Raw genomic sequence first — 25,290 nt, 5'->3', positions numbered from 1 at the left:
CGACGCTGGCCACGTCCTTACAGTCACCAGGGGAAGGGAAGGAATGTTAGTATGACATTCGCCGCCCGAAGGCCAGAAGGGTCGCCTCTATAGCGTGGTTCCCTAGCGAATATCATGGGAGGGATAATTGTTAGTGGGAAGAGGTATGAATCAGGATTCACTGTGGTAAGTGATGTGATTATGTATACCTAAACTATTGACCGCTTGACGAAACGAAAATCAGAAAATCCTATAAAACATAACACGCGGGAGATATTATCTTTAAGTATCTTGAGAAAGAAAACCTGTGGTATTAAGTGGACCGGCTATATATTCTATTATTCACCGCACGCATTTTTATCGAAGTCCAATCGCGATAGTGGAGAGTTAACTTTAGGAAACCTGAGAAGGCAACCGAGAGAATTCCGGTAATCGTCGGGCGTACTGTTATAGCACTTCGTTATAGAGACATATTGTGAAAACACGCACCTTTGTGAAGGCATTCCGAAATATGTGAAAAAAATTATAGACCACCTAAAACTGTGTGGAAAACAAGTAGAAGTAAAAAATCGCCTGGCATCCATGAATACCATAGAATATCAAACCCACGTACACATAAACATCTATGGAGGAGAAACAAACTATAAACAAAACACACAGACCTATTTTGTATTCCTAAAAATAATGCTACCATCCGTTTGATGTACCGTCGATGGGGGCGAGACCAGGCCAAAACGGAGAAAGCCACTACTAACAATATCCCTACAAATACCGCGAATACTTCCGGTATACATATCCTCAACACTCCCAACGTACAGCACTCAACTGCAGTACAAATAGTTACCGTTCAATAACTCACCAAAGTTTGATGTATTTACACATCAAACCCTGATGGTTTGGATGAAATATGTGTAATATTTTTATGGGACCCCCTCTCCATTCCAGAGGAGGGAGAAATGTCATACCATTATAGAAACATTTCTCATACCCAAAAACGCACACATCCCAAATTATGCTTCATTCGTTCTCGAGTCATGCAGAAGTTTGTGTTTCGTTTGTATGGCAGCCCCCCTTAGAGAAGAGGGAGGAGTGTATTCACCATAGAAATGTTTCGTGCCCCGTAAAACCTTCACATGCCTTGTGGAGGCGATCTGGCGTAATGGTAACATCCATACCTCTCACGCAGAGATCACGAGTTCAATTCTCACTCCCGACATTCTTCCAAAAATGGAAGCAAAAGTGACGAACCAGCCGAAATGTGTTGAAAGTCACTATAATAGGGAATAAAAAAGACCTTCACATGCCAAATTTGGCTCCATTTGCTTGATTAGTTTTCAAGTTATACAGAAATTTGTGTTTCATTTGTATGACAGCTCACTCTTAGAGAGCGGGAGGAAAAACCTCAATATGCCCAATTTGGTTTCATTTGCTTGATTAATTCTCGAGTAATGCAGAAGTTTGTGTTTCATTTGTATGGTTTCATTTGTATTTGTATCTAACCACCGTAAAAACATTTATTGCACCCGAAAACCTCAACATGCTACATTTGGTTTCATTTGCTTGATTAATTCTCGAGTAATGCAGAAATTCGTGTTCCATTTTATGGCAGGCGCTCCTAAGAGAAGGGGGAGGACTATCTAACCACCGTAAAACATTTATTGCACCCTAAAATCTTCACATGCCAATTTTGGTTTCATGTTCTTGATTAATTATCGAGTAATGCAGAAATTTGTGTTTCATTTGTATGGCAGCTCCCCCTTAGAGAGGGGGGGTGGAGAGTCTAAGCACCATAGAAACATTTATTGCACCCTAAAACCTCAATATGCCTAATTTGGTTTCATTTTCCTGAATAATTCTCGAGTAATGCAGAAATTTGTGTTTCATTTGTGTGGCAGCCCCCCTTAGAGAGGGGAGTGGAGGGTCTAAGCACCATAGAAACATTTATTGCACCCTAAAACCACAATATGCCTAATTTGGTTTCATTTGCTTGAATAATTCTCGAGTAATGCAGAAATTTGTGTTTAATTTGTATCTTGAATTCTCAATCAGTTCAAATAACCCATTCGGAGTGGTTTCGACCAAGCTGCGCTATGTTGTAGTGTGTATCTCGTTTTACGCAGAGGATACTGCTCGTTTAAGCTCTTCAAATCACTATTCGTCCGATCACTCCTCATAAGTTCTTGATAGGGTTTTGATCTGGTAAACAAGCTGACCAGTCCAGAATCTGAAGGCCCTATTCATAAAACCATGCCATGACTTTTTGGATTTCATGAATTGATGCCAAATTACCCAATTATCCCGAAGAAGTAAAGAATTCAGAAGTACCGTCGATGGGGGTGAAAATGGGTCAAAAATGGAGAAAGTTACTATTAGTAATATCTTGACAAATATTGCGAATATTTTTGAAGGCTGTGAGCCGTTTAATAGGAGACATATTTCCACAACTTCCAATGCATAATACTTACAAATAGTACAAATAGTTATTATTTAATAATTAATCAAAGTTTGATGTGTAAATAGCCATCAAATAGCACCTCAGAAAAAATCTCATGCCCAGCATTATATAGAACTACTAAAATTGTAAATATTGTATAGAATTATTCTTTAAAGTCTTGCCAGATGAGTCATTACTGATTTTGAACATCAAAAATTGTTTTCCACTCGAATTTCATTATTTTGGAAATAATCTCTTATTTTAACCAAGTGGGGGTGAGAATGGGTCAAGCACAAAATTGAATCCCATGCCAAACCGATATAGTGATTGTCAGATTTTCATGAAAATTGGTAGTTTAATTCTTCATCGTAAAATATGGGTCCTCTTTTTTATTTATTTTTTCATCGGGGTGTCCATTTCCATTTTATGGTGGTCCGAAAAATCAACTTTTTCCCCTTTTTTCTAAAAATTACCTTTTTCAACCGATTTAGATGATCGATATATCAAATTGAAGCCAATGTGTTTTGTTCGAAAACGTCACACTTAAAAAAAAACACAGATTTTATTTCCGTAATTAATGATTGTAATAGTTTTTCATAGCTTACATGATTTCGGAACAGAGGTCACCATATTTTTTATATTTTTTCTTGAAAGCTGAGTGTTTTTACATAACATATCCGACTATCAGAGGGGTGTTTTTTCGTTTTCGAGTGATTTTGCAAAGTTAACATGTTTTCAGTTTTCGTTTAATATTCCTATGCTACTGGACAACATCTATGCGACTAAAATCCAATGTATATGGATATGTGGTATTTCATGTGGCTTCAAAGTGGCATATCGATCATCTGAATTTAAAAAAAATTATTTTCGGAAAAAAGGGAAAAAATATTTTTCGGACTACCCTAAAATGGAAATGGTCACCTATTCAATTTGATATGTAGATCACCCGAATCGATAAAATAGTTCAAAAGTTATGAATTTAAAAAAAATGTCATTTCTGGAAAAATAGGGAAAACATTTGAAGTAATTTCCCTAAAATGGAAATGATCACATTTATTTCAATAGTAGTTCAGTGAAAAATAAATATTATTCAACAATTTCTCGAACACTTACGAGTGTTCATCATTAGAGAACATTTCTACGTAATCAGAATTGTGTTTTACTCTAATTTACGACAGTTATTCAACAAAATGTTCGAAAACTACAATTTTTGACCCATTGTCGCCCCCATCGACGGTACTACATTGCACTTCTGACTGTGCATTCGAGTTGATGAAAAACTGTCTGAACCAGGCCTTTTTGAAAATATTTTCCCCAATGTATTTTTGATTCGAATGAAAGTTTGTATTCCGTTTGGGTAGGAGGAAGTATGAGTTTTCCACAGCAATTGGGAATTTTTTGACACAAGCGTAACTTTTGAAAAGGGCGTATCGATTTTAGTAAGGAAAAACATTGATAATTTATATCTCAAAAACTATGAGTCGTACCGAAATAGTGTCTTAGAAAGAGTTATAGAGTATTGATGTTTGAACGTGATAAAATATACACTGAGAAAAAAGTAGTGCTTTTTATTTACATAAAAAAAATTTGATTTGCAATATCTAAAATACATATTTTTGAATATATATTTTTATTTTTTTCATATAAAATAGAAGTCATTTACAGGGTCATTTACAAATTTACAAATTTATTCAAGAAATTAAAACAAAATCTAATTCACTGTATTTTTTATAATAAATAAGCCCTTTTAATATGTTTGTCGTATTACACCGTCATGTTCATGAAATTTTATGGATTTGCTTATAATTTCCAACAACTTTTCCAAATTCAACATTATGGTAAAAATATATGTTAAGGAGTTACGTTGAAAAACATTTGAAGACATGTGGGTTAATACAGAGCGTACCGATATTAAAAAATCTTTTTTATATCAATACAAACTTTTAACATATTATTCGTGTGGCACAATCAAAACACTGACAGTTTTTAAAGTAGAATTGAAATCTCAACAACACAAATACACGTCGTTGATTCAACCGGACGTTATGGGTACAAAAATAATTAACTTGTTTACGTTATGCCTAGATTGTAACTGAAGTCAGGTATCTTTAAGGTTCCTATGCCATTCCATGCCAAACCGACATAGTGGTTCTCAGATTTTCGTGAAAAGTGGTAGTTTGTTCTCTATCGCAAAATATTAGACCCGTATTTTTTTATTTTTTCATTAGGGTGCCCAATTCCATTGTCCAAAGAATCAACTTTTTCCCCTTTTTTTTTTTTCCAAAAATGACTTTTTTCAAAAATTTATAACTTTTAAACTACTGGGCCGATTCCGATGATCGAGTTTCTTACCGTTTTTCGGAAACGGTCTACAACTATGGTAAAAAAATCGCGTAAAAAATCACGCAAAAAAAGTCACGTATAAAAGAATCCAGTGTATTGTGCTACTGGCTTTACATCTTGGATTATAGTTTATTTTGATTATATGTGATCTTTTGGCAGGACCTGGCCTCCACCAGTTAACATTGTATCATTGTAAAAAATAGACGATTTTTGAAAAGGACCAAAAAATTTGTCTCAAATTTTAACAAAAATTTATAATTTAAAACTATAAGACCTACAAAACTTTCGACTTTTAGAGTTTATCAACCTCAACATTTTGCGATGCAGAACTTGTCAATATCTCAATTTTACCACAAACAAATTAAGAGGGCGTATTTTTGAGGAAGAAATATCAATAACTTCGAGTAGAATTGAAATATTGACGAATAATGCATTGCAAAATTTTTATCCTAGTGAGCTCTAAATATCTTCTAAAGAAAGTTTGCGTGTAGAATTTGAAATATAAAAGTTAGAGCAAAAAACTTTTTCCTCATGGTGACCCTGACGCAACCTAGAAAAAAGCACAACATCGGTTATTGAGATAGCAAGAAACTTTGTTGTATAAAGTTACTTAAAATAACTGGGGCTATAACTTAAAAATGAGCGCTTTATTATATGTAACAATTTTGTCGATTACAGTTTTTGTCTAGAGAATAACTGTCGAGCTCTAGATGCTAATTTCCACTTAAATGCGCGTCCTTGACCATTGTACAATGTCTTTACACCCACAACGTTTCACTGCAATCTGAGATGGTGCTGTCAATTCCTTAGACGATATTGCATAAAATTCGCGTACATAAGCTACCAACAGCTGATCACATATTAGCATTGTGCATGAGCGATTTGAACGGTCTATGAGCAGCTGCGATAACGTTGGACACATTGTTGGAGTATATTGTAACACCTGTAACACTATTGGGTGAGGAAAAATGAGAAGAAGCGCAGTATCACTATCCGTTAAGGTCTAATCTAATCTGTTCCTTTCATCGAACATGACCGCGCGGAATTTATTTAAAAAAAGGATTATCTTCATTTAGCATTATTTGCTGTCCGCATTGTGCGTCACAATAATCGGCTTCAGGGAGCTTACTTATAACAAATTTGTACATAATGTGATTGCTGTTCATTTTGTCAATTTCGGCGGTTGCTTAAAATTGTGTAAAATAAAAAAAATATTTTATCTATCCAAAAACTGCACCAAGAACAATTCTTACAAAGAGTCCTCATTTAATCGAGGAGAGCTGATTTTGGAAAAACCCTGTAAAAACCCAGCGATTCTATAGTTCTGATGCTTATTTTTCATATCACAGGTACCGGTCTCAAGAGAGGGCGCGCACTCACAGCGAAAAACCAGTTTAGTGCGAAAACGGTGTTTCGCGGTAACGGCATCCTATACACAGCTTCACCAAAATTTTTATGTGCTTCGTCATCATTAGTAAACAAATAGAGCGATTCTAATTCAACTGGGTTAAATTTGAGATTCTATTTATCAATCAACAATGTTCTTCTTTTAATGAATAATGTGGATCGATTGGAACCCCCATCGAGAGAGTGGTCGCAAATATTATTCACCAGGTATCACGCAAGTATCGGTTGCAATTAAAAAAATCTCCAACATTGTGAACAAAAAAATCGTAACATTAGGCGGGAACCAATCAGTAAATTCCTTCGGTTGCAGGTGTGAAACCAACACAATAAGTGATAACCAAAGCTCTAGGTCGATTATTTTAAGCAACGGTTTTGGATTTGTTTTTTTCTTTTTGTTATTATCTGAAATTTTTGTACGGTGGTCCAAACATCAATAAGCGGAAGGCTCTTCACTTCACTTCCCAACTCAATCATATTAGTCGAGCTTCAACATTATTTTTTACGAGGAACGAATCGAAAAGCGTTCTAATCGGAATCATAGCGCTCGACGTCACCTGAAGAATGACCCCTGAGGCTAACACACATTCAAGCATGTATTTTACCACAAACTTGCAGTAATCTTATCGCTCGGAACGCCATCCGAACCGGGAACGAATCGAACTCACGCTCAATAAAACAGTCCTGCGATACAAAGCACATCAGTTGTTTTTCGGCAGCGAATTGGTACCGAAGTGAAATCGCACATTCGTTCAGCTACTCTTTAAACTTTCACTCAAACCAAATCGGAGGAGACGGGATGGATTTTAACATTTCCACCGGTGGATATGTGCAACAAAAATGGGACGCCTTCCTGGACGTTGTCGGTAAGTGGTTTCCGGTTGAAGGGCGCCTCCTGGACCGCATCGTGAAGAAATGGACAGAAGTTATACCAACATCGGGTGTGATTCGTGTGACAAAATTAGTTGTGGGTCGTTTGGAGTTCGGTGATGCATTGTTTGAATTGATGTCAGAATTCGTGTAGAACTGTGGTGGTGGATTTGTGTGGATGTTACAAAAACTCATCAGCATGGATGGAGTGTGATTGGCCGATTAGCATTGTTGTTGCCGTGATGTTAATCGTTTTTTTTTCATAACCTTCAACTTCAACAACCTTCACCTTCAAATTGTGTTCAATGTGCAAAGCAATTAGCTGTTGAAGTGACTTAACTCAGTGAGTGAATGAAAAATGTGAACAATATGGACGAGAAGAACGCAGTATACGCACTAATTAAATCTGATAATTTTTGTTTTCATTCGATTGCTACAAGAAGTTTTTCGTTTCTGCGAAAGAAAAGTGCGAATAATCGTACATTCTAATGTTTTCTTGAATAATGAGATGGATTAATAGAGGAAGAAGTTTAAAACCTCTTAAAAACAAAGGACCGACTGTGATGGAGTAAAAAAGTTATTCTTCATTAGGACGAGAAGTATTTTTGAAGATAATTTGTATACAATTCGCTCACTATTTTCGGAAAACCTTGGTAATAAGATTAGTTCTTTATCAAAATACAATTCACAGTAGGTATTCTATGGTTATGCTGTCTTTGACAATGAAATAAATACGCTTCAGATGTTATGATGATGAACGAACTCGTGAGAATTCTATTCCAAGCTTCGAACCACGGATTCCTCGGAACGCAATCCAAGCGAATAAAGTGCTTGCTTCAGAGCACTTCAGTGCATTAATTTCTCTACTCAATAATTTTAAGACGAATTTTTTCAGGAATTTGTAAAATGGATATTCTTATGAGAAATGTCCACGCTGGTCCACGGTGAGGGGGGTAGGTGTATAGAAGATGTCTCCGTGGACATATTGGATGAATATTTCAGAAGAAAAATGAACATGTATATGCAAAAATAAATTATTGGATAAATAAAAAATGAAGAAATGTCCAAAGAATATTTTTAGCGAGCTCTGTAATATTAAAAATGGTTGACATAGTAGTGTAATTTGTGTAAAATGATTGTTTCTATCTTTCTAGAACTCCCAAAAATAGATAGCTTTTGCGGAAATGGAAGACGAACAACAATTTTGTCGAGTTGTACATGTACATGTACGGGAAAGGGTTAATTGAGTTAAATTTCAAATAATTGTGAATGCCACCAATGACTCGACTAAGTCTGCGTTCTTATGATCTGAGGCGCCTTTAGAGGAACTGAAAATGAGAGGGTGATGACCATGATTTTTATCCCAAAAATATGTTTTTCTTCAATCAGCACATCTTTCATCGGATGCTGTTAGAAAGTGTTTAGAAGTTTTTGAATGAATATATCGTATAGTATACTGTTCCAAGTTCAGATATGAATTCCATTGGGTAAAATAAGTCGCTCAATGCAAAACGGCTGATAAGGATTTGGAAATAAATAAATATGTTCAATGCTTTGGAGAGGTCTTGGTCAAAATATGGAGTGAAACGGTTCTTCTGTTTTTTTTTTTAAATTCGTCCATCCTTTTCCGTGCAAAAAAATGGATAAATGTCCACGTGGACAACAAGAGGAGGGGTATAATCAATGTCCATGCTTGTCCACGGAGGGTGAGAAGGGGGATCTAAAACGATGCATTTTCTGTCTACTTGGTATGTGGACAGCCCCTAGGTAAATTTATTTTGGAATGAAACATTTAAATGATTGGAACAATTGTACTGATGGGGTGGAACGGATAGTTGGCAGTGGAAGTAAGACGGACAGTGAAAACTTTTTGATACATCTGTTCAACTTAAAGATGTAGAACCCTAGGTTGATCACTTCAAATTTAATATCATATGTTAATGTAAACAAAATTAAGAAATAAAAAGAATTTAAGTTAAAAAAAAGATACATCTGTTTATTCTATTCCTAAGGAATGTCTCCTCGCGTCTCTACACATAAATCAAATCGCTAAATGTAAAAATACTTGACATATTTCGGAGATATGGGATATGGGTGGTATAGAAATATAAGATATCATTTCTAAGCGGACTAATTCAGTTTTTCAATTATCAAATCGCTAAACGTAGAAATACTTGACATATTTCGGAGATATGGGATATTCAGTCAATGTTCAATCCAGTGAAGAACTAGAAAAACACATTTTTGTGCAAGATTTGACGGATTATTTCGGAAAACAATATATGGAACTGTAAAAAATTGCTCTAAGTTTTGGAAAATCTAACGTCCCACAGATACAAGCCAATTACTCCTTAACCTCTCCGTATTCCCCCAGTTCCCCAACAATTTTTCATTCTCATCATCTTTTCATCATCCTTTTCGCGACGTTCTGTGTTCATCTCTGCGAACTAACAGCACACGTGCGATTAATTTCTGATGGGTCTCCGTAGTAACAACGGTTGCGCAACCGCTTATTAAATCGACCGCGGGTTCAATTCCAGAACTCCCCTATGATTCTAATAGGATTCTAGCCTTAGAAGCGAATTAATCGTTTAGAGCCTCTACAATAGTAAAATCAATCAGCTTCCCTGGGGGCGATCTGGCCTAGTGGTTAACATTCGCACCTTTCACGCTTAATGTCACGAGTTCAATTCTCACTCCCGACATTCATCCTTCGGAGCAAAGGTGTATCCGACGAACCTGCCAAAAATCTATGATGAAGTAAAAAAAATTAGCTCCCCTGTGAAAGGGATAAACTTATCCAATGTTTTGGATACATAAAGATTATTTAATATTTATTGTTCAAATTACTAGCAAATAGAGTTTTCATTTTTGCCAAGAACTTTGACCACAATTGATAAGACATCGAATAAAAAAATTCAACGAATGAACTTTGCTATTGCTGGTAGTGCTGTGAATGGATGCTATTTTATGTAAAAATGCCTATTTTCAGATTTTTTATGTTATTTTTAGAAAACTGAGATTTGTTACATGAAATATTAAAATGTCAGGAACGCCTATTTATTCATTTTTGAGATATATAATTATTCCCCCTTTTTATGTTGAATTTGAACAATATTCTCATTTTTCAAAATTTGTAACTTTCAAACCACCTGCCCAATCTTCGATCTTTTTACTTCAAATGAATGAAATTTGAATAAACTTTTTAACGAAGCGGAAACGAAAAAATAAAAAAAATACGGGTCTAATTGTTTACGATAAAGAACAAATCTACCACTTTTCACGAAAATCTGAGAACCACTATATCGGTTTGGTATGGTATGGCTATATACATATATTTTCATTTTTTGGATTAAAAAAAGAGAATTTAATTTTTGATTCATTCCCTTAAAATCAGAAAACACCTCTCTCACAAAAAATTACATTTATTCGGAATCATGCAAAGATAGAGGATCACATTGATTAGAAAAAATCCTTCTGCATATATGGTCGAATTTAACAGTAACAGAGTTATTGAACCTTTTTTTTGTTACGGGCTCTGTTTGCCTCAAACTGGCTCTACTCCAAAAAGTACGCTACGTAGGACGATGCTGTTGTTTCCATTTGAAAAACGAGAAAATTTAATACAGAATACAGTTGTGAAACATCTAAATTAGTGGATTTAAGTAACATTTTGGAAGTAAAAAACTTAAAAGTGAGTGATTATTAGTGGTTAGGGTATTATTAATAATTTTATCCAAAAAAAATTATAATAAACTTCATTGTTTCTATCAAACCAATTAAAGCTTTCTAAAATCTTTAGAATTTGTTCTTTGACATCCAACTTCTATCTTTCTTGATTTCGCTGCAAAAATCTCAGGTTTCTAAAAGATGGGTGAATAATGTCGGAGACATAACGGGAGAGACGTAGCACAACATAGTTGTTTATGTTGCTTCTTAGTCATTATTCAATGCAGATGTGATGTAAGTAAACTAAATGCTTGCACTGAGCGGTCCAAAACTGGGGCAGCAAAGACCGGTCAGAACGTCGGATTGTGAAAACTAAGTTAATAGTTAACCCTCCTGTACTCGCGTGCAAAATCATAACACGTATACATGCGCACGGTGCCATAGACCGAAAATTGAACTTCTCTGTAATGTTTCCATTGTGTATTTTCCAGGTTTTATTGGCATTTATTAGAAGAAGAGGGTATGATTGAATGAAAAAACTCCAAAAAGTATGTTTTCTTCATCTTTATAATGCTTTAATAGTCATCTAATTCAGCTCAGCCTCCTCAAAACAGAGTAATTTTTGATACTCCAACACAAAAAACGAAATTCGAATTTTTCACTGTTATTAATTAAAAGTAAGCAACTGAATATAATTCATGGATGTATAAAGAGCTATAAAACAACATAAAAACGTATTAATCGATTTTGGTTTCATTGGAGTAAGAATCAGAACATAGCATAACTGCATGCTCGAAACAAACATATTTTTTATATTTCATGCAGTTGTTGCGTATTTTCGGGTCTTTTATCAAAGAGAAGAATGTATAAAGACCTTCTAGATAATTACCAGATGATAGAGGTTCTGGAATATAAAGTTTGCATATTTCTGATACTCTTCGTCTCTGTATTTTTGGTAAACTAGAAATTAATGCTTTTTTTTATATGGGACATAAAAAGATGATATAAAAGGATTTCTAGGAACTTCCTTTTTTTATTCTTGTTTTCTTGTCGATATTGTCCATTATAAAAAAATATCCCCGAAACTGTAACTGTTAAAAATTACCATAAGCCACCGATTATTTTATAGTTTACTGTTTACAATTATTCCACAAGTGAAATTCTTTCACAAGTGTGTATATGTATGACCATTATATTCAGCGAAGAACTATACGAAAGTCAAACATTTATATTTGGCTTTTGAACATATGAATAGTTAATATATGGATCCGTTCAATTCAGTTACGAAAGGGACTAAAATCAAATAAGAATAGTCCGGTAATGATCTTATGCGTTATATGCAATAAATATTCCACGCCACTAACATTAATGTATACATTTCATTCAATAATATTCTAGTATATGAAAAAAGGCACTTGTCCAAAAAAGTTACTCCTATACTCGCGTCGGTGTGTCAGACCGAAAGTGTTAAAAAAGTGGCACACGTCCCCTTTGTACCAACACATGCGATACGCTAAACGATGATGAACGACGAATAACGAAGCTAGAGAGAATCGCAAAGTCGTAGTGTTGGTATTTTCTGAGAAATGAACGAATCATTGATTTCTCGGTCTGACAGACCAATGCTCGAGTATCACCAATACAAGCTCAATACTGTACAGTTTTTGTTGTTCATATTTTGAGAATGTATTCTGAGGCTAACAGCTTAGCATGTCCGCTCAGCACGTCTGCAAACAATAAACTGCAGAATTTACGCTACGAGAAAACAACCGTTGAGCCACTTCTGTTTTTTCCTTAGAATGGATACCTGATGATAGCTACGGTTGCTTTCGCAATAGGTTGGATATATTCAAATTATGCTTTAGTGCTATTTTACTTGGTCCTTTTGGACGGTAAAATTTGGGGAACAAATTCGAACCAACCAAAATGTGAGATTTAGCGCATTCGAATAATGCTTGACATTTTACAATTATTCAATTGTCTGTTTCATAATAATATATATTTTTCTTCATTGCGATTGATGCGTGGAAAATATTTCCAATCAATTGAATTTTTTGCATCGATTTCAAAAAAGTGCTTTAAACCTGCCTTTTGATTATGCGTTCATTTTATGCACAAAAAATTGTATTTTATTTGTCATGAAAAAATCGGTAATTACTTTTTGGCCAACCCAATAATTTATATATATTTTGTTAATTCGGTTGGGTAGACCGTGAGATTTTTAATACATCAGTTTGAAAAAGTACTTCCTAATTAAATGGAAACTAACCGAAATAACTTGATTCAACTTCAGAAATCAATCAATTATTTGAATAGTTACTCTTTAACATATTCTTGTGCACAGTAAGAATTATGAGACCATGACTTTCGCAGAAGATTGCTCTCACGTATCTTAAAGCTATGTACCTTTTGCACTTCGACCGTATTCGTGTAGTGACGTGACCCATTAAGTAGGTGAACCACCAACATTTCTGTCTATAGGAAGTTCAGTGCACCAAGTACGCTGTTTTTTATGTATTCTCAGACAATCATCATCATGACTGATCATTCCATAAGGTGCATGCAGTGTAAAACGTGAATTCGATGTTTCTGCTTTTAGGATAGATTATTTGTGTGTCTTAAATCAGAGTTCGAACTCGTAGTGGCAGTGTAACCTTGCTATGTGCTAATCATGTGTCATCTCGTAATTTGACGTGATAACTGGGTGAATATTATATTTATATATTTATGCTTAACGCCTTGACCTAACTATCCACATGATTGTAGGTGATGACCCGGTATCCCTGTATTCTTGGGGTCTTCTCGTTTACACGTATGCTCATTTCTGGTTTGTTGGTTCCCTGTTCATAATCATGGACATCACCGGTAGGCCAAAGTTCCTCCGCAAGTACAAAACTCAGCCCGGTGCTAACGATCCGATCACGTGGCATGATTTGAAAAAGGTTAGTCCGTCTGAGTGGGACATTTTATGTACCTGTTAAAACACAATTGATACAATTTTAGATAGATCAAACTGTTTTATTCAACCAATTCGTGATCGGTGTACCTGTAACCTACATGGGCGTCCACAGTTTTATCAATCGCGGAGTTCCAGATGTTCATATTCTCCCGTCAATAACCACAGTGGTTCGTGATCTGGCCATCTGTATACTTTTGTGGGAGATTGGGTTCTACTACAGTCATCGACTGCTGCACCATAGATTATTATACAAAATAATCCACAAAAAGCATCATGAGTTCACGTCACCCGTATCCTGGGCCGCAATGTATGCCCATCCGATCGAACATGTCCTCAGCAACATGGTCCCACCTATGCTGGGCTTAGTAGTGACCAATTGCCACATTCTGACTGCGGCGCTATGGTTCAATTACGTTATACAGGATACTATCACCGCACATTCCGGCTATCATCTACCGATTTTGATGAGCTCGGAAGCACATGATTACCATCATCTGAAGTAAGTTGATACCGTTTTTAGTCAAGACGAATTAATGGTTTGACTCACGTTTTTTTTTTCGGTAACGTTTACTTTCTGTGAAGATTCAATCAATGCTACGGTACGTTCGGGTTTCTGGACTGGCTTCACGGAACCGATGCTCAGTTCCGACAGTCCAAACAGCATCAGAGAGATCGACGCTTGTGGTGTTCTAAGTCAGCGCGAGAGATCGTTCCGGACAAAGAATGATCGGAAATAATAATAGGTTTACCAACGATTGTTAGTTAAATGTATTTTGAATCAAAATGCTATTTAAATAAAATAATGGATTTTAATCTTTTCATGAAAATAAAGTGTTCATTTGATCACATAGGTGAACTTATATGATGACCTATAACCGATGTGTATTTGTAAAATAGTCTAGTTTAAACTTTTAAGAATCTTATAATCGTTGAATGCCTTAGTCTCAAAATCGGGGTTCTACTGTATTTACAACCAAAAGAAAGTACTCGGTCACGATGATACACGATGAATAGCTGTGATTTGTGCTTTGCCACTCTTGGGAAGGTAATAATTGTCCCTTCCTGCTACTTTAGTCCCTGATTTCGATGCTTATGCTTGAAGAGAAATTTTTTGCTACCAATCAAATATTTCGTTTATGTTTATTTTTCTTAACATTTACAATTTTATCATGTGCGACTCTTCGGGAATTGCTACCAGGTACGTGGCACCATTGAAGAAAAGCTAACATCATGACAATTTTTGATACAAGAAAAACCTTGTCATTTGAATGCACAATGCAATGCATTGAAGTATATTTTGAAGAATTAAAAGCAGGGGAATGGATTCCAAGATTCTGAAAACATAAAAACTTACTCAGAAGGGGTATATTTTCTTTGGCAAATTTATTGCACTAAGATAATACTACATAACACGATTGATAAACCGAAACAACAAGTTCAAATCAAATATTGCCATATTGCCGATTTATGGCATAAGAAAAAATATTTATCTTTTAAGTATCAATTCACAGTTGGGTAAATTCCAACGAAAAATTATCGAATAAATAAGAGCTATTTTTCAACAAACCTTATCGTCTGAAAAACAAAAAAAAGCGCATTTTTCCAAAAGAAAACCAATCTTTCTTAGCCTAGAGTTTCTTCTTTTAAATATAAAAAAAAGTTCAAGGAAACATTAAGAGTCGTTCTATATTTCAACGAACTCTATCGTCGGGAAAGACAAACAAACTCTAAAAAATAGAATCATTCCTTCAATTGCTGGCCTGAATATTTTGACGTAGGATTACGTCTTTCAGGAACATGTTGAGGGTATAAATCGAAATGATAAAAATCGGTCAAATCACGGAAAAAATAGTCCATCTTTATGCGTTTATTGCCCAGTAGTTTTTTTTTTGATACGATCGTGTGTTCAATCCCAGGACCGACCATTGATTGGTTGGCCTTTTTTAAGACTAGGGACGAATGTACTTCGTAGTTTCAAGCCTCTATAATAGAAAAAATCAATCAATCAGCTTCGGTTTGGCAGTCTCCGTAATCATAACGGTTGCGCGTTCGCTTATTGAATTTATTTCTTATTTTATATTTTATATTTTATATTTTATATTTTATATTTTATATTTTATATTTTATATTTTATATTTTATATTTTATATTTTATATTTTATATTTTATATTTTATATTTTATATTTTATATTTTATATTTTATATTTTATATTTTATATTTTATATTTTATATTTTATATTTTATATTTTATATTTTATATTTTATATTTTATATTTTATATTTTATATTTTATATTTTATATTTTATATTTTATATTTATATAGCTTCGAATTCGACTCCAATTGAAATTCTTACAACTTGCACCAGAAATGAAAAAAGCAGAGACGAAAAAAACAAGAACGAAGAGAGAAAAGAGAAAAATGTTTTTCTTTCTTCTCATCTAAAATTTCTATCAATTGAAATCGACCGAGATAAAGAGGAATGTATTCTTTTTTTCTTAATTCTTCTGTTTTTTTCTTTTCATACTTTATTCTTATTTCTTTTTTCTTAATTTTTTTCTATCTTTTTTCATTTCTTCGTTCTTTTTTCCTCTTTCTTCTTTTTTCTTATTTTTCTTATTTCTTCTTTCTTCTTTCCTTTTTTTCTTATTTCTCCTTTTTTGTATTTTCTCTTTTCTCTTATCTTATTATCTTATCTTATCTCTTTTTTTCATACACCACCTTCATTTATTCCACAGTTTTTGTTTTCTATGACAGCTATGTGGTTTGAAATTTCAAAGTGCGTTGAAAGAAAGATTTCAATTTTCAATCGCGGTGCTGAATAGCAATCTCAAGCTTCTAGAAAATTCTTCGGACTTGCACGTGTTATAACGTGTACAAATCTAAAGAACAGATATTGTTATACGTTATTCCTTTTTTATTATTCTTTCTTCTTTCTTTTTTTTATTATTTCCTATCTTCTTCCTATTTTTGTTATCTTCTATCTTTTTTCTTCTTTCTTCTATCATTATTCTTCTCTTTTTTCCTTTTTTCCTTCTTCCTCTTTTGTCAGTTTTCTTTTGTTATTTCTTCTTTCTTCACTTCTTCTCTTCTTTCATCTTCTCTCCTTTTTTATCTTATTTTAACGTCGTGTAGTCGAGAGTACACGTTTCCATAATCGCATCACTCATCGTGGTGAATCCAGATTATTGCCCCTCTCCACTAACAATTTTCCCAATTTATCCCATATACGCTGTGAGGAGCCATATGTATTTTTTGAGATTTTGCTGGTTAAGGTCAATCACGAAGAACATCTACGAAGAGTACAATCTACCAAAGTTCAAACTCCACAGCTTTCTATTTCTATACCCGAGGGTCATAGGATGCTCATCTGGTCGATGGCAATCATCATTGCACAATGCACAATGGTCCAGGAGATGCATTTGAGTGGAAATTAGCATTTAGAGCTCGACAGTTATTCTCTAGACAAAAACTGTCTTAGACAAAATTGTTACATATGATAGAGCGCTCATTTTTTATGTTATCAAAAATAGGGTGACCAAAATTATCGATGAAATAAAAAATGGGGCAAACGTAAGCAAAGTTTATTAGCGGCATTTGAAAGAGCATATTTCACTCTACATGATGTGTGAGTTTCAAAACTATGTTATTTTTCGTGTTTGAGTAAATTAATATTGAAATCATGAGTTTTTGGGTAAAAAATCATCAATAACTTTGAGTAGGGTTAAGATATAGACAAGTTCTGCATCGCAAAATGTTGATATCGATAAGTTCTCAAAGTCGTACGAAAACAGTTTTGATGTAGAATTTGAAATATAAAAGTTAAAGCAGCAAAAACAAGTTTTTTTTATGGTCACCCTAATACAACCTAGAAAAAAGCGCTAAATCGATTATTTTAAAAGATAGAAAAAAGCTTTGTTCTACAAAGTTGTTTAAAATAACTGGGGGCTACAGCATTTTTGAACTATGTTTATCACTATCTATGAAGATAAGAAAGTTAGATTTTTCATTTCATCGGCAATTTTGGTCACCCTATTTTTGATAACATAAAAATGAGCGCTCTATCGTATGTAACAACTTTGTCTAATACAGTTTTTGTCTAAACAATAAATATCTCCCACAAAGTTGTTTTTAGCGCTTTCTATCTGAGTTGCATTAGGATAACTATAAAAAAACGGGTTTTTTTACTCTAACTTTTATATTCCAAATTTTACATCAAAATGGTCTTCGTATGACTTTTAGAGCTTATCAATACCAACATTTTGCGATGCAGAACATGTCAATATCTTAATCCTACTCAAAGTTATTGATGGTTTTTTATACAAAAACTCATGATTCCAATTTTAATTTACTCAAACACAAAAAATAACATAGTAAACGCTAAATCAATTATATTAAAAGATAGAAAAAAGCTTTGTTCTACAAAGTTAATTAAAATAATTGGGGCTACAACATTGTCGAACTATGTTTACCTTTATCTATAGAGATAAGTTAGATTTTTTATTTCATCGAAAATTTTGGTCACCCTATTTTTGGCAACATGAAAATGAGCACTCTATCATATGTAACAACTTTATCGAAGACAATTTTTGTCTAGAGAATAACTGTCGAGCTCTAAATGCTAATTTCCACTTAAATGCATCTCCTGGACCATTGTGCATTGTGGTCAATTTAGGCGAATGTCTCAGGTGAACTGATGGAGCCATGGGATGACGGTTTGGGATTGCAATTATTTTAATTTAATTCAAATAAAGCCATACGAGAAATCTTTCTAAGAATTCACTGCCACTCGATTATTCAAGCCAGGTGATTTGTTGTGTTGTTGTTTTACACTGACAACATTAGGTACCTAGATGTCCTCAACATTGAATCATAAATGAACAAAAAATTGCTTTTTGTGTTCTTTCTCTCACTACATTTTTTTCTGCACATTTCTAAAAATAAAACATTCGACAACATTAGACTAGTATATTTCTGTGAGCAATATTTAATTATTTTTCCGGTTATCATTGGGTTTGCCTTTTTTCTGCACCGTAAGCACGAGTTCAGCATTCGGCGAATGTCGCAAATGTTGATCTGCACATACGATACGAATTGTCAGGTGTCATGGATAACGAGATTATGGTTAATGGAGTTTTATTTATTTTTATATCTTTTTATGGCACAAATGATTCTTCCAAACAGGTGACGACCCGGAACGATTGTATGTCTGGGGCCAGACTCTGTACGTGTACTCTTTTTACTGGCTAATGGGAACATGTTACGTTCTCATGGATATTACCGGTTGGCCGAAATGCCTGCGTAGATACAAAAATCAGCCAGGAATGAATGAGCCACTGATCTGGAGTGATTTTAGAAAAGTACGACATTTGATTAAACATGAACAGATAACGTTTCATTATTCTTTAAAAACAGATCGCGAATACAATATTAATTAACCAATTCCTCGTGGGTCTGCCGCTATCTTACATTCTGTTTCATCTGTTCTCTCGGGACGGCCATCCGGAAATTCGCGTGCTGCCATCGGTTCTCGAGGTGATCCGTGATTTTTCAATCAGTTGCGTCCTGTGGGAAGTTGGTTTCTACTACAGCCACCGGTTGCTGCATCACAAGTATCTGTACAAACTGGTCCACAAGAAGCACCACGAGTTCACCGCCCCGGTCTCGCTGGCAGCCATGTACGCCCACCCGATCGAACACATATTTAGCAATATGATTCCGCCGATGCTGGGTATTGGGCTGATGAAAAGTCACCTGCTGACATCGCTCATTTGGTTTACCTATGTGATTCATGACACGCTAACGACACATTCCGGTTATCATTTACCATTTGTGGGCAGCAGTGAGAGACACGATTATCATCATCTGAGGTAAGAAGATGTGAACACCGTTCGTTGGTTGATCTTCGTTTTGTAAATGTATTTTATTATAATCTACAGATACAACCAGTGCTACGGTGGCCGAGGATTTCTCGATTGGTTACATGGAACCGATACGCAGTATCGTTTGTCTAAAAATTACCAACGTGATCGTCGTCTTTGGAGCCTCCACTCAGCCCGAGAGCTTGTACCAGATAAGCATTGAAGTAAAGTGAAAGGAATTGTATTGATGTGATATTTAATGTAGCCCTAACTTTTAATTGTCTCTATTGCCAAATAATAAAGCGCATCAGAGTCACAATCAATGTCCGCGGATTATTATCTCCTCCGGCGGAAAGCGCCCACACTAATGTCGAAATAGTGTCTACACTCTATAACGAATAATCCAACACAAAAATATAAAAAAAAGCGTGATCCGACCGAATCAAAGTTCAATAGGCAGTTTACCAGCGGGTAGGCAGTGAGGCGTTGACGGCGGGTGATAAAACCTTAATAAATATATTGATATATTTCTCAGTAACGAGCGCCGGTTTCAAACGAATGATTACAGACGAAACAAGTCTAATCTGTTCGCTAGATTGTTAATTTCGATAAACACATTTACGGAAATCTTGTGATATTTTGTGTTTGTGTTTGCGATGTTTTTCTGTTAATCAAAAATGCCAATGCGATCGATTTGCTCACAAGAGCTCTCCGAGTGCAGAAGTTGTTTTTTTTTTGTAAATCCCTTTATCACGACGTATCTCAACTCAAACGCGCGGCTGGAAATCGAAGCTGACCTTACCTTGTATTTATGATATAGTACGGCATGTGAATCATACTGTGTGCATATCAGACGTTATTTTCAGAATACTATTTTATTGTAAACACGGTTTGATTTTATTAGGATTATTATAGGATATTTATCGGAAGCATGGCAAATGTAATCATCAATCAACGAGCCTGGAAGGCGGTGAATATTCAACGGTTCAATGGAACCCTAAGGAAATATTTTTTTCGTGTTGCATGAGCTAAATAATATGTGAATTTTTCATCAATTCTAATCTACTTGATAAAATGGTCAGTATTGTCAGTATTGTCATCGGTCATTTGATGTTTTCGTCATGAATTAACTATAGATAGTGAACTGGCTATAAAACATATGAATCCCATGGCAGACCAGTTTCCGTATAGGAGAACTGTGGATAAATCGGACAGGTTAAGAATTTTTACGGAGCATTTCTACTTCCCCGGTCGCATCACTGTCGTACCCACAATCACTAACCTAACTAAAATTGATCTTACTAGGAACTTTTATTTCTCAGAACTATATTCGATATTTTTTTAAATATTTGAATTAGAGCACAGTTTTAATTTAACAAATTTGGTCGGATATTGGACGCACCAAAATGGAGATATGAATTTTCGAACCTTGACGAAATCTCAATGTTTTGCAAAATCGTATCTATCCGAAAAAACTCAAAACAAAAATTCTACATGAAAAAATATTAACATAAATGCAGTTTGTTACGTAGAAGCTTTTCAAATAAATTGGTCAATAATACGTGATGTTTTGGAATTTTCTCTTTTGATGTTGTCTATAGGTATCAGATAGAAAGTTTTCTCTTTGAGTGAAATTGGAAGGATCCTGAACATGTAAAGGTGCAATATCGGATTAACACGTTCGTCGCCCCGTCACCCAGGTATGAGTGACACATTCCTCGTTCAAATTGAATAGGATTTTTAAAAAGAATTTGATAGAATAGGCACCTAAATTCAAACAAATATTGTTAGATCATTGTCTACAAACTAAGTTTGCTCTTCATTTAATAGTTTATCCGCAAGTTGGGCCCCACAAGAAACTCAGAAACGTTGCGTTGGACGTGTTGATATAACTGGTGGCCATACTCCAAAATATAATTTGTCTTGTTGTCAATGAGACATGAAGTTTATTAATTCTGGAAATTTGTCCTGGATCGCTGTCATTTATTTGTCCAGTGGCGGGAATTTATCGACTGACTAGCTAACCCGGCAATCTTCGTCCCGCCCAAAATTTGTTTTTTGTTATCAATACCTTCAAACATTCACGTTTTCTTACTATAGGCAAGTTCATGGGTCCAATCGCAGAACTGTTCATTGATTGATCTTCTAATCGACCCCGTTGAATTTACCTTTTACTATAAAATTCCTAGCAAAACTCATCATTATTATATCAGATTATTTCCAGACACAATTCTCGTTCAAGATTTTTCAACCACTTGCAAATAACATCTTTCTCCGGTACATGGAATAAATGGTTTATACAGAAAATATGATAGAATAAAGACAGCCCTAAATCGGACAATTCCTCCCTTGAGTTCTGCTCTTATCAACACATTCGACGATACTTTTTTATTGGTATAGATAGAAGAAGATATAGGAGTTCGTTTCATCACATTAAAATCCATTTCCAGTTTCGAACAAAAGATCAATTTCGCTAGCGCAAACATCAAATGGACTAACAGCACTTGTCACTATGTAATTGTAGGACATATGGGAATTTAATTTTCCAAATTTTCCTTTTTTCCTTCAGAGTTTTCCGAAAATTTTCAATTGTCATGTTTGGTTGGTTATTTTTGGTTGGAATATTTGTAGGAGGGGTGTCATACCATCATAGAAACATTTCTCATACCCAAAAACCCTCACATCCCAAGTTGTGCTTGATTAGTTCTCGAGTTATGCAGAAGTTTGTGTTTCGTTTTTATGACAGCCCCCTTAGAGAGGGGGAGGAGTGTATTCACCATAGAAACGTTTCGTGCCCCGTAAAACCTTCACATGCCAAATTTGGTTCCATTAGCTTGATTAGTTTTCGAGTAATGCAGAAATGTGTGTGTCATTTGTATGACAGCCCACCCCTAGAGGGCGGGAGGAATGTCTAACCACCATAGAAACATTTCTTGCATCCTAAAACCTACACATGCCGAATTTGGTTTAATTTGCTTGATAAATGCCCGATTGATGTAGAAATTTGTGTTTTATTTGTATGGCAGCTCCTCCTTAGAGAGGGGGGAGGGGTCTCAAAGTATCACGAAAACCTTCCCCGGCCCCAAAAACCCCTACATACCAATTTTCATATTGATCGGTTCAGTAGTTTCCGAGTCCATAAGAATCAGACAGACAGACAGACAAACAGAAATCCATTTATTTATTTGTATATATATATATATATATATATATATATATATATATATATATATATATATATATATATATATATATATTGTGCTTGGTAGAAGCTCATCATAATACAGAATGCTTTTCCAATCCCAACAGACACAGAGAATGACTATCTTCGAATGGTGGTTAATGTGCTAACTTCAATTTGCTTGTCGCTCGATATCGTCGTTAATGATTCATTTTTATTTTTATCAGGTTTAATTGGAGTTTATTTGAAGAAGAGGGTATGATTGAATGAAAAAACTCAAAAAATATGTTTTCTTTGTCTTTATTATGTTTTAATAGTCATCTAATTCAGCCTCCTCAAAACAGAGTAATTTTCGATACTCCAACACAAATAACGAAATTCAAATTTTTCACTGTTGTTAATGAAAAGTAAGCAACTGAATATAATTCATGGAAGTATAAAGAGTTATAAAATAACATAAAAACGTATTAATCGATTGTGGATTCATTGGAGTAAGAATCAAAACATAGCACAACTGCATGCTCCAAACAAACATATTTTTTGCATTTCATGCAGTTGTTGCGTGTTTTTCGGGTCTTTTATCGAAGAGAAGAATGTATAACGACCTTCTAAATAATTACCAGATGATGAAGGTTCTCGAATATGAAGTTTGCATATTCTTCGTCTCTGTATTCTTGGTAAACTAAGAATTAATGCCTTTTTAGATGGGGCATAGAAAGATGATATAAAATGATTTCTAGAAACTTCCTTTTCTTTTCCTCGTTTTCTTGCCGATATTATCCATTATTAAAAAAATATCTCCGAAACTGTAACTGTTAAAAATTACCATAAGCCACTGATTAGTTTATACTTTACTGTTTACAATTCTTCCACAAGTGAAATTCTTTCACAAGTGTGTATATGTATGACCATTATATTTAGCGAATAACTGTACGAAAATCAAACATTTATATTTTGCCTTTGAACGTATGAATATAAATACGAATAGTTAATATATGGATCCGTTCAAAAGGGACTGAAATCAAATAAGAATAGTCCGGTAATGATCTTATGCATTATATTCAATAAATATTCCACGCCACTTACATTAATTTATACATTTTATTCAACAATATTATAGAATACTAGCTAACCCGGCAAACTTCGTCCCGCCCATTTACTTGATTAATTCTCGAGTAATGCAGAAATTTGTGTTTTATTTGTATGGCAGCCACCCCTAAGAGAGGGGGGAGGGGTATCTAACCACCATAGAAACATTCATTGCACCCTAAAGTTTCCATATGCCTAATTTGGTTTAATTTGCTTGATTAATTCTCGGGTAATGCAAAAATTTGTGTTTCATTTGTACGGCAGCCCCCTCTAAGAGAGGGGGAAGGAGTATCTTAACACCATAGAAACATTTATTGCATCCTAAAATCTCTACATGCCAAATTTGGTTTCATTTGCTTGATTAATTCTCGAGTAATGCAGAAATTTGTGTTTCATTTGTATGGCAGCCCCCCCTTTGAGTGGGGGAAGGACTGTCTAACCATCATAGAAACATTTATTGCACCCTAAAACTTTCACATGCCAACTTTGGTTTCGTTTGATTGATTAATTTCCGAGTAATGCAAAAAATTGTGTTTCATTTGTATGGCAGCCCCCTCTAAAAGAGGGGGACGGAGTATCTTATCACCATAGAAACATTTATTGCATCCTAAAACCTCCACATGCCAAATTTGGTTTCATTTGCTTGATTAATTCTCGAGTAATGCAGAAATTTGTGTTTCATTTGTATGGCAGCCCCCCCCCCCCTTTGAGTGGGGGAAGGACTGTCTAACCATTATAGAAACATTTATTGCACCCTAAAACTTTCACATGCCAACTTTGGTTTCGTTTGCTTGGTTAATTTCCGAGTAATGCAGAAATTTGTGTTTCATTTTTTATGGAAGTACCCCCCCCCCCCCCCCCCTAGAGAGGGGGGAGGGGTCTCAAAATATCACGAAAACCTTCCCCGGCCCCAAAAACCCCTACATACCAATTTTCATGTCGATCGGTTCAGTAGTTTCCGAGTCTATAAGAATCAGACAGACAGACAGACATCACTCCATTTTTATATATATAGATGAAAAAAGGCACTTGTCCAAAAAAGTTACTCCTATACTCGCGTCGGTGTGTCAGACCGAAAGTGTGAAAAAAGTGGCACACGTCCCTTTGTACCAACACATGCGATACGCTGAACGATGACAAACGATGAATAACGAAGCTAGAGAGAATCGCAAAGTCGTAGTGTTCACATTTTCTGAGAAATGAACGAATTATTGATTTCTCGGTCTGGCAGACCAATGCGCGAGTATAGGAGTGTTAAGAAAATAACTGAATTGCGCATGAATTCCATTTAAGTTTTATTTTAAACTTTACTAGCTGTACCCTGCTGTACCAGCTTTGCTGTGGCTCATTGTTGTTGTACGGTAGAGAAATGAGTAGCATGACAAAGCACATATTTCATTTAATTTTGAAATACTTTTGAGTGAACAAGATTTTTTTATTTTTCCATTATCAGCGAAGATATGCAGGCTATCTAGATTGCCAACACGGAAACTCGTAATG

At 34.9% G+C, this 25,290-nt stretch overlaps 2 protein-coding genes across 10 annotated transcripts in view; one reads left to right on the top strand and one right to left on the bottom strand.

Annotated features, from left to right (window-relative positions):
* The window catches only part of LOC129776155 (signal peptide peptidase-like 3), an 89,026-nt gene that overhangs the window by 34,971 nt on the left and 28,765 nt on the right, over nt 1–25,290 (bottom strand). The gene's annotated exons all lie outside the window — the stretch shown is intronic.
* Nucleotides 6,205–20,105, top strand: LOC129776162 (fatty acid hydroxylase domain-containing protein 2-like). 2 transcript variants are annotated; one of them, XM_055781631.1, is made up of 5 exons: nt 6,205–6,370; nt 6,779–7,026; nt 18,844–19,019; nt 19,075–19,529; nt 19,599–20,105. In XM_055781631.1, the coding sequence occupies exons 1-5, from the start codon at nt 6,309–6,311 to the stop codon at nt 19,741–19,743; spliced, it is 1,086 nt and encodes a 361-aa protein (XP_055637606.1). In that variant the 5' UTR covers nt 6,205–6,308; the 3' UTR covers nt 19,744–20,105. The 2 variants fall into 2 exon arrangements, with proteins under 2 accessions (XP_055637606.1, XP_055637605.1); XM_055781630.1 differs by lacking the exons at nt 18,844–19,019; nt 19,075–19,529; nt 19,599–20,105 and adding exons at nt 13,466–13,641; nt 13,703–14,157; nt 14,241–15,697 and having other exon boundaries at nt 6,224–6,370.

Source organism: Toxorhynchites rutilus, chromosome 3, assembly GCF_029784135.1.
Source record: "Toxorhynchites rutilus septentrionalis strain SRP chromosome 3, ASM2978413v1, whole genome shotgun sequence".
In the NCBI taxonomy this organism is placed as follows: domain Eukaryota; kingdom Metazoa; phylum Arthropoda; class Insecta; order Diptera; family Culicidae; genus Toxorhynchites; species Toxorhynchites rutilus.
This window is presented reverse-complemented; position numbering and strand designations above follow the sequence as displayed.